Raw genomic sequence first — 10,947 nt, 5'->3', positions numbered from 1 at the left:
TTTCGAAGGAAATTGTGTGTGTGTGTGTGTGTGTGTGTGTGTGTGTGTGTTTGGGGGGGGGAATGAAAGGGAGAGAAAAGGAAAGAAAGAGAGGAAGTGAGAGGGAGAGGGGGAGAGAAAGATATGTCTAGGCTAAAGTGTAATTGCCAGTGTTTTCTCTTAAGTTTCAGGACTTGTTGAACGAGCTTTCTTTGTTTGGACACCCCGTAGACGAGTGATGGAAACTACCATAGAATAGCCACTTTTTTTCTGTGGCGTAGAAATTCTTGTTAGAAGTTCTCTTTCTCTCATCTCATACATACAAACCCGCACACATTCCTCCCCCAATCCACCTTTTCCAACAATAACCTTCTTCCTTTCACTTCAGTACCCACAGACTTGCTGGTTATCCGAAGACAGAGTTCAGAGTTCTCTTTTATATGACTGAAAAACTGTAACAATTAAACAATGCAGAAAATTCATCATAATATTAGCATTTCTTCAGTGGTGTGGAATCACAAATTTCCTCAAATCTTCAACAGAGATGACCCCTTCCCTAAAGAGATAATAGTTTACACTCGTTAAGAATATGACTAATTAGTTTTCAATTTGCATTCGTGTGTCAGCAGGGCTCCTCCGAGATGGTGTAAACTTACTCAACTCCAAATACAGTGCAGTATCCTGCCTTTCGTTCCAGAGGGCCATTTTCCACATGAAAAGTCTTAAACTTCCACCCAAGTTTTCATTGCAAGAAAAACAGCAGCAGCATTTAAGGTAAGAAAGTTTCTGCTTTTATTGAAAATTTATATATGACTCAGTATTGTAATAAATAAACATAACCATTTTCACAAAATGACAGTACTATTATGCTAGAGAAGAAAATATTAATGGGGGATTTACTTGTACTGGCAAGACAGACTTTTATCAATACAGAATAAATATTAACAGCATTCTTGACCCAATGTCTGGACCCAATTAAATGTAGAAACCAAGCAAGATGTAATAAATAATTTTCCAGAGAAAAAGGTGGCGCATTCTCAGAAGATAAAATTGTCTTTGTAAACTGCTGCATATCAATGAGTCCCATCCTACAGCTCACCTTCAAACCACAGGACTTGTCTCAGGCTCCCATAGAGGGTCATCCTCCGAGGAAGGCAGAGAACTCTATTATACTTACAGTGAAATGCAAAACAACTGCAGAAAATCCCACTGGTAATAGAACAGTTTTATAAGTATATTGAATATGATCTAACTATGAAATTTAGGTAACAGAGTAAGTGGTACATATGGTAGGACTGGAAAAAATCATTCATGACATTTTTCTTATCCCCCAGTTACCCCCCTCCCACTGTCATTATGCTATTACCACCAACAATAACAACAATAACAACAACAACAACAAGGTTTCAAATTTTTTCTCCCATCAAAAGAATAAGGGAAAACAATGAGGGAAGCATTTTTCTTTTTTTTTGAACTGTTTCTTGAACATCTCCAATACCAATCACTCACAAGGTGTCTGCAAATCTATTTCACATGATTTCAAAAACATGACTAGCTCACTCACACACACACACACACACACACACACACACACACACACACAATCCTAAAACTCTAAAACAGTTCTGTATATCATCTGGATAGGATGGCGGAAAATGGGTGGTGGTGGTGGTACAGAAGTATAATTCAGCCAAACAAAACGTTAAAAGTTTTAAATCAACGAGTTCGACTGTTTCTGGCCTGGGGACCCAAGAGTAAAATGTTGGGAGATTCTAGTCTGACGGCTACTGAAGAACACATTTCTCCTCTTTCTTGGCCATCTTGCCTTTGTTTTGCTCCAGAGTTCGCTCCAAATGCTCGTCTTCTTCTTCGGCCCTGGACGTCAGACAAACAGGAAACAAAATTATTTTTTCTTCGTGGAGGGCAGAGCAGCACTCCCCACTTGCCGGTATTTGGATCCCCAGCGGTAAAGGAATGGGTAGCGCGGGGCTAGCAGGAAGCTGCCCCGCCCTTCCCTAGGCCTCTGGTTTGAACTTTCTGAAAACTTCTCGGCCCCTGGGCAGGCGGCCGCACCTGGACCCCAACCCCAAGATCCACTCACTGCTTCTCCTGCGCGTCCAGATCCCTGACAAGCGCGTCACGCTTGTTCACCAGGGCCACCAGCTCATCCAACAGGAGCTGCTCACGTCGCTTCTGGGCCTCGGTCTTCTGCCAGTCTGTAGGGAACAGGAGGCTAGTTACCACGGCAAGGCCTCCGCACCCCCAGCTCCCTCCCTCCCCTTCCCGCTTTTTTCCACTTTCCTTATATCTCTAAGCAAACTATGTTAATGGATCCACTAGCTAGTGTTTTCTATGGAGTCTGGCTGTTGTGGTGAGGGTGCCACCCCTAAAACTCTACTTTCTAAATATTTCCCGCACATAGAGATGGGTGCGGCAGGGTTGGAACCTGCTAGAGACCAGGTGTGAGCCAGTGGCCAGCGGGAGGTGCGCACCTGTATCCAGGCAAAGTGGGGGAGGGGAGCTGAAGGCCAGAGAGGTTGGCCCAGGGTGGTGGTTGGAGCTGGTAAACGAGGAGGCGGGAAACAGAGATGGGCGATAAAATCATTCTGAAAGGCTAGAGAATCTGCTTGAGAACCTACCCTCCTTCTCCACCCCCACTCTCACCTCAAACAGCCCATTCTTCGCTAATTTCCTCCTCGCTCTATTTTAGCAGTTGGATGTATCTCACACTGGGCGCCATATGCTTCACAATAACTTTAAAAGTAGTGAATCGGCTAATTAGCATTTTTCTTTGAAGTAAAAAATAAATTTGCTCTGCAATATTACACTGCAGCTCTCGATCGCATCACAGCCAGTTTTCTTTTGGAGACGTTTGCTTGGTAGTTTCAAATCAAAGCACTTTTGCAAAGGAAAAAATAACATTTCTTTTTGAAACCTCATGTTAAAGGTTGGAAAATCCGATGGGCAGTGATCTTTCCAAGGGTGGAGACCGTTTTCATGAAGGTTTTAGGCCCCAATAATATATTCCCTAATCTTTGCTAGTCTGATAATTAATTTCCTTAAGATGAGCAGCAGTTTCATTTAATAAAAACAGGACCGAATCGAACATTTAAAACACTTTTGAAACCAAAGCCAACTGCTCTGTGGCCAGACTGTGAGGGCTTGTAACTGTCAATCAATTCCCAGTCTACCCCGCCTCCCTCATTAGGAAGGTAAACAATGAAAAGAAGAAGTAGATGATGAGGCAGATAGCAGAACAAATGAGGACCTAGAGGGAAACAGGACACCAGCTTAAAAAAAAAAAAAAAAAAAAAAAATCGTGGCCACTGACTTTGCAGCCCCCTCCTCCCCCAACAAATGCACTTTCCAAAAAACAGAGAAGTGCAATCCTTTCGGGTTTCTCTCTTCTCTCTCCATTGCCCTGGGCAATCATGTTAAAACTCACATGGCTGGTGCTTATTCAGATAAACCTAACAATACACACCGCTGGTTACCATGTGAATCTTCACAAACCACACAAGAATGTGCTGGTTCAAATCCCCCCCGACCCCCTCCAAAGCAAAATTTATTCAAGACAGCAAACTGCTCAGCAGCTTTATGAAAGCAAATGGTGCTAGAGGGAATTCTATCTTGTATTTACAAATTAAAAATTAGATGCATCATCATGCAATAAAGGTTAGAATAGCCGCAAAAAGCTAGAATAGTTTATTCAATTTGATCACGATTCCTTTCATTATAAGCTCAAACACATAAATATATAAAAATGAAACATGCCATATATTAATTATCTACATTCGATACAAAACATCACAAAATAAATACATTAAATAACGAATCATTATTATATTCTTATTTAAAAAGTGAAATATCCTATAGCATGGAGAGGAATAAAGAAACCATTATTTTGGAATCCTTTTTTCTGAGTGAAAGAATTCTAATAAGCAAAACTAAGAGAAGCCATATTTATCTCAAATTTACTCTCTTAAAATGCAACTAAAGACAGAAATGCTGTACAATTTTCTATCTGGTTTTTAAAATAATCTTATTCTAACCAGCAAGTAAATTAATAGACTCTCCAGGCTAGAAAGATCTTTAAGGTCATTTATTCTAAATCCAGATGATTGCAGTTCTAGAAATATTAATTCAGAAAAAACTCTATTAAATTTATAACAAAATTTTAACAAAATTTTATAATTATTAAATTTAGCATTGACGAATATTATTTAATTTTTAACCTCAAGAAATCATCCTGATTATAAGTTTAGATTTATAATTCTACTAAAACATTTTGATATCATCTTTACACCTAGGAAATAAACTTTCTCCACCCTATGCAAAAAATATTATCAAATTGAAAATTTTAAAAATTTAAGAAAAAATAAAATTTAACAACAGGCACATACTCTTTTAAATTACTCCTATGAACTTGACCAGACACTTTCACAGCTTTAATTAATAACTTAAAATACCAGCACTTCTTTAACATTTGAAAAATTAGGATTTTTAACATATGGATAAAAAAGGAAACTTTTTTTAATCCATGAAGTATTTTAAAAAATCTTTAATCTTAACTTTTCCAAGCTCACTAATGACATTTCCCATTGGAATAAAAACGTTTTAAAATTAACAACATTTTGATGATTTTCATCATTTAAGAGTTAAATTTGACATCAGAATTTTAAGTATTCTAGCACAAGTTTATAGGATTTTGCATATTAAATCTGCTATTACTACATTAATATCTGTTTTGAAATATTAGTCAATTATACAGCAAATAGCTATTGCAGTGAACAGATTCTACATTAGCCAAATTAGACTTTATGTATTTGCTTTCTCACAGTACAAATAAATTACATATATATGTACACATATACGCACACATACATATTATATATATTTGAATGCTAATTTTGGAAATTAAGAAAATTATTTTGCTCATTTCTTTGTAAAATATTACATTTAAAATTGGTCAAGATTTACACAAGATATTCACATGACTAAATTTAAAAAATCCACTTTTAAATAGCTACACCTAGACATGTCATGTTTTAAAAATCTGCATGTAAGTTTCTGTGTTACCTGTTATGCATTTAAAAAAAAGGATTACTCACCTATAACACCAGTCACAGCTAGCTAGCTGCACTGACTTTGGCTTGGACAGACTACAATGTGGGTTCTGATTAATTTAAAGATTCCAGTGTACTTTTGCTACAAAAGCCATATCCTCTCACAACAAATAGGATTAAGTTTTGATGCTGCATTTGAGCCAAAGTGTTGAAATAAAGAGATTCTGTTTATGTCCATCTGCACTGAGCTGTTTTGTTAATTTAAAAACTCTTTTTCATATATAGGGCCAATTATTCATTCCCCAATTCAGTTTACTTGCTGAAGTTGATAATTACCTTGAAAAAAGGCAAGAGAAATACCTATAAACACTTTAATAGAAAGGACCTAAAGTTCTTGTAGTAAACCTTCAACCTCGCCACTATAAATAAGCCTGGCACTTTGATGAAAATTAACACTAGTTTTGTAAAGAGCACATTGGGGGATTGCAGTCAAGTCTTATCTTTAGTTCCAGTCAACTAGCAATCCTGAAAGAGTTTGCATCATCATCAGAACAGGCCATTTGATAGGATTCTACTGCTGTACCTAATCAATCTATGGAAGACTGTGGCTGTGCTGTGTAACAAAGCTAAAATAGATTTACAAATGGGGTTTTAGGGGATAAGCTCCTCCACAGGATTACATATTGATTTTAAATATAAAAAGCTTATCATATAAACCATAACTACAAAAATAGTGAACCTATGCATAAATCCCTTTAGAAGAGCACCCACTTCAAACTCTAAGCCAAGAATAAATCAAGATGTACAAAATCCTAGAGAAGATCCATTTCTTGTGCAGAAAATGAACATACCACTTTCTGAAAGCCCACCCCAATGTGTGCAGAAATGAATTTATCTTTCCTAAGGGGGCATTAAATAATCTGGAACAAAAAAAAAAAAAGAAAAAAAAAACTATAGGAAAAGTATCTAAAAGATGTTTGTTAGCTTGAGGGATCCTACAACTTAGCTCAGTAGAGTGAAACTCCTGCTATGAAAACACCTCAGGAAAAAAGGGTAAGAATAAGGCCAAAGTGATTATAGATTCTCAGAAGAATAAATGTATTGAATATTTTTTCTCTCAAACCAAGCTGTTAATATTTATTTCAGTGTACTATGGCTATTATATGCCTTCCACTTGATGAATGGTTTCAGCAGCAGATTTACTTGAAATGATTTCAGTTTCTTTATTAATTAATTAAACTATCTATGGCTAATAATAAGAAGAGATCAGGAAAGAAGAGAGAAATGAACTTTAAAACAAAGAAAAGTGAAACAAAACCAACTATTATTGACTATTCATGTTTTTCTGTGGTGTTTTAACACTCAAAAAGGCTATTGAATTGTTTGTGTGTCCATTCGAAGGGCTGGCTGAGAGTTGATCTTCACAATGATCAGCACCTCTCTAAGAGCCCTGCCCACATCCTGCCCAGGCTAGTGGGACAGGCCTCTCTCTCCAAGAAAGTGTCTTTATTTGTAATCAACAGGCTGTTCCTTTCCTCAAGTCTCCTTTTTTCCCTCAACCAGCAAAGGAAACTGGCAGAGAGATTCCAGGCACTGTCACATATGGGACAATGTAATTGAGAGAGAGAGAGAGAGAGAGAGAGAGAGAGAGAGAGAGAGAGAGAGAGAGAGAACAATAACTCAAAGCCCTGACAACTGCACTACAAGCATTTTAAAAAGAAAAACATTGTTTTCCCCTCTTCTTAAAAGAATATGAGTTTCTACTGTTTCTATGTATGTATAAAAAGATTAGGCAGATAAAATTTTAGATTATTTAAGACTGTTAATTCTGTATTAGGAATAAGACTGTCATGCATAAGGTCCTCCTTTTTAAGTATTTTTTTAATAATACTGGCTTTGGGGTATGGAACCAATGTCTGCCTTAAAAGTCAACTCTATATAGGAGAGGATGGGTAAAAAAAATTCAATAACACTTTATATTAAGTGTAATGTATAATGAATCTATAAAGAATATACTGTATAATGAGATATATTATACATACTATATATATACATATATTCCTATATAAATAGTATTGCTGCATCTACTTTTCAACTATTTAGCTTTTCCAATTCCAATCTCCTTTAAAGACTATGCTATGACTATAAAAACTACTTATGGAAGAAAAATACTGTTTAGTGTACTTGTGAATTTTTATTTCAATGGCAAGTTTCACAAAACTGCTTAAATAATTTTCACAAATTTTATTTCCTATATAAGTGGTATAATTTAATACATTTAGAGAGTCATTTGAAAGAAATTGGCTAACTGAAGCCTTTTAAAATAAAGTAAATCAAAATAAAGTAAATTTCTAAATGAGAATATCCAAATGTCACTGATATTTATAAAATGAGACAATGGATATAAAAGTAATTAAAAATAAAACTTCTGTAACATATAAGATAGTATGTAGATAAATAGGGTACTTTTTACTTGATGACAATATTATATTAAAATATTTTAAGAATATAAGACTTCATTTGGATTTCCCTTACAAACTTAAATTTCTAGTTTCTGAACTAATTAGAATTGACTTATTATGGATCAGGTACCTTATCAGGTGAAGAACAAAATTACCATGGACAGTCAATGGGTTAAGAGGTCAATATAGAATAAGAAAATCAATTTGCATTGATTAAACAAAAGATCCATTTTACAGAGCCCAAAGGATTAGCTTTTAAGCAGAAATCTTTGAACTATAAGGCATTTTCAACTGAGAGATATGTACAGAGAAGGGCATTATAAAACACCTAGGAATTTTTACAAAAAAAAAAATGCATAGTAAATGCTATAGTTAAGGTGGCCAATATTTATTGACATTATAAACATGCACAGAATTACTATATAATTAGTTAAAAAACTTTCTGAAAAGTGTGAAAGTGTGTAATTTTTTTCTTATGCCAATCTTTGCCTGACTATTTACTTAATAGGAGCTGGACTCTTAAGATCTATAGTAGACTGCACAGTGACATATTTTAATGTTGACATCAGTTAAATATTATGGTAAAAATTAGAGTCTAAGGTGAAAAATCAAAATGATAAATCTTTTCTGAACCTCTTCAGTGGAAATAACTTTAAATGGCATAAAAGTAAAATGTAATTAAATCAACTCTCCTTATTTTTTTCACTTAATGGAAATTTAAGCTACCTGAATCAAAAGTTAAGACAATTTTGTACTTAATAGCAAACATAATGATTATCTATCTGATTAGAGTCCTTAGATTCATATGTATACTACTTTCTACCAACAAGGCATTTATTTACATGATTCCTGTAGACCTTAGTAGAGAAGATATAGTAAAACCAGACATGTATTGCACTCTTTAAATCTCTTTGACAATTGACACCTCATCCACCTCACCCACCACTGCATTTCTTACCTTCAATAGCTAGCATTGCCCGCAATTCCCGGTTCAGCAGTTCATACCGCCGTTCCAAATCATGTTCTTTTTCCCTAGGCAAGTTGCAAAAGTTCATCAATATGCTAATTACTAAATCATTAAACACTTAAAAGAACCTTTAGGTTACATTGATTTTAGGACTCATAACTGACTTTTCTCTTTAACTTTAAGCCACTCCAAACAAATGATATACAAAAACCTAAAATCTTTCTCAGCTGAATATTTACTAATGCTATTATTTTCTTCTTTGAATTCTTGAATGGCACAGAGGTATATTTTAATCTGAGGATAAGTAGTCCCATTCTTCAAAGCTTCTTGTATTAGGTGCCAGATATAAGACTACTTTCAAAAATGTTTTTTATAGTTCATAATCAACACTCTTTTATTCAAAACTCTATGTGAAAAGATTATATAAGAAACATGAAAATATTACCAGCACAAATTTAAAAATGGAGACAAAGATTCTGGATTAGTTAAGTTTTGTGCTTCATCATAATTCTTTTATCAAGTTCATAAATGATAGGAATTATAAAAGTAGATTTTTCCAACAAAATAAAAGATAAACCTGGCCATTCCCACACTAGGTGGCATACCATAAGAACTTTGCTAGTGAGCAGAAAGGAACAAGCGTTAGTGAACTAACACCAAAGACTAGAATGTTTACATTTGATCTATTCTCCATTTAACTTTAATTCCTACAGTCATAAAAAGGTCACTTCTATTTAAGTAATTAAGCTCTTATCCCAAAGTTTAGATTAACATTATCTGTAGACAACAAATGTATTTTTGTTCTTATAAAGTGTTATTTTATTTTTAACTTAGAACTTGTTCAATAAACTTCAACTTTATTTTTCTAAAGGGTTTTCCTCTAACCATTAATATAAACCCAAACTCCTTTTTCTGCACAAGTGATTTATTTCCAAAACATAAGAACTGTTTATATACCTTGACTTTTTGTAAAACAAACACTTTTTCAGTGTTTAATCACTCCATTTACAAATTTTTACTGTTTGGATGGAAACAGTGAAAAAATGTATGTATATATGTATATTTACTTTTTAATATAAAACATACTGTAATAGAGTATAAAATATACTGTAATTTCTAAGGAAAGAAAAAAATTGAGCTCAATAAATAGGAAACTTTAAAGAAGGCAATAACAGAAAGCCTAATGCTATAGGGAAAAACAAGCTCAGTCATGAGTACTTACAGTAGAGAAAGCTGGTTCATTCTTCTTATTAAGGCATTTTTCTTATTAACTAACATAAACCATTCTTGCATCATAGCTTCTTCTTCTTCTGTGTTCTTTGCTGTGTATAAAGAGTTACTTCTTATTTATATGACATTTTATAAGCCAAATGATAGTTTAGCACAAGTTTTTTAACATTACAAAAAATATTTTAAATATTCCAATACTATATATAAAACTGCTTATAATAATATAAGATTAAAGTCCAGGACCTGAAAAAATAATTAGTATTTAAAACATATAAGCCAAACTTCTAAAGCTGACATTTTTCAGCATGTATATTTCAGTCCCCCTGGACATACCTATAGATCATATTAACACTAAGTACTGTAAACAAAATGTTCCTCCTTTTAAATCCTCCCTAGAGGCTGACTGGCTATTATGTTTCAGTGAAGAACTGATGGTGATGACAGACATATGGTCATGATTAAAAAAAATTGAAAAATCATTATGAGGATCATAAGACTAGCAGAAAGATCAGAAAAGTCCAAAGATTGTGTGAAAGCTTCTACTTGTATCAATTTAGTTTTTCTTTTATTTCCTCCCTCAAAGTAAACTAAAGATTATATATATGTGTATGTATATATATATATGTGTGTGTGTGTGTATAAATATAAATTAAAAAAATATATATATAGAGAGAGAGAGAGAGAGAAAGAGAGAGTATTACAAAAAGACACCAACAGGTCTCTGTGAAAAAAACACATTACAGTGAAAATAATGTTTAGAAAACATTTGATTAGAGAAACAATCTAAAGTTTGTAAAGTTACTGATTTCATAAGTTATACTTCATACCCATTCCATCATCCGTATCACTCTACTTCTCCCCACAACACACCAACAAAAGCTAGTATTAAGGATTATAATACAGTACACCATGTACTTAGTATTGTTCAGGTAGAAGTAGCCCCTAATTATACTCAAGAAAAATATCGATTTTTCTCACATTTTTCCTTCCTCTGCCTTAAAATTATACCTAGTCAAATTTATAATTCTTAGCCTTTTCTCCCTGAATTCCACCTATGCTTGGTTTATTGCTTTACTAAGCCATTATTTAATATTACCAGTCCAACATCTGTATAGAATTCATGGGATTAAGTTAAATAGCTGACAAAACATTAAATATCCCAATTACGACTATTATCCCTGAAGTTTTATTTTCTCTTTAAGTGAGATGGTTTCTTTTACATTTCAAATATTATGAGTCCATT

General features: G+C 34.0%; 1 protein-coding gene across 3 annotated transcripts in view; it reads right to left on the bottom strand.

Annotated features, from left to right (window-relative positions):
• Positions 1-747: 747 nt before the first annotated feature.
• The window catches only part of Ehbp1 (EH domain binding protein 1), a 312,420-nt gene continuing 302,220 nt past the window's right edge, over positions 748-10,947 (bottom strand). For all 3 annotated transcript variants that reach the window (XM_071601621.1, XM_027934467.2, XM_071601622.1), the window contains exons 20-23: positions 9,697-9,796; positions 8,466-8,539; positions 2,081-2,195; positions 748-1,854 (exon numbers count right to left, since the gene is read on the bottom strand). In XM_071601621.1, the coding sequence (XP_071457722.1) occupies positions 1,764-1,854; positions 2,081-2,195; positions 8,466-8,539; positions 9,697-9,796 (380 nt within the window). In that variant the 3' untranslated portion in view covers positions 748-1,763. The remainder of the gene's footprint in view (positions 1,855-2,080; positions 2,196-8,465; positions 8,540-9,696; positions 9,797-10,947) is intronic.

Source organism: Marmota flaviventris, chromosome 14 (assembly GCF_047511675.1).
Source record: "Marmota flaviventris isolate mMarFla1 chromosome 14, mMarFla1.hap1, whole genome shotgun sequence".
Lineage (NCBI taxonomy): Eukaryota > Metazoa > Chordata > Mammalia > Rodentia > Sciuridae > Marmota > Marmota flaviventris.
This window is presented reverse-complemented; position numbering and strand designations above follow the sequence as displayed.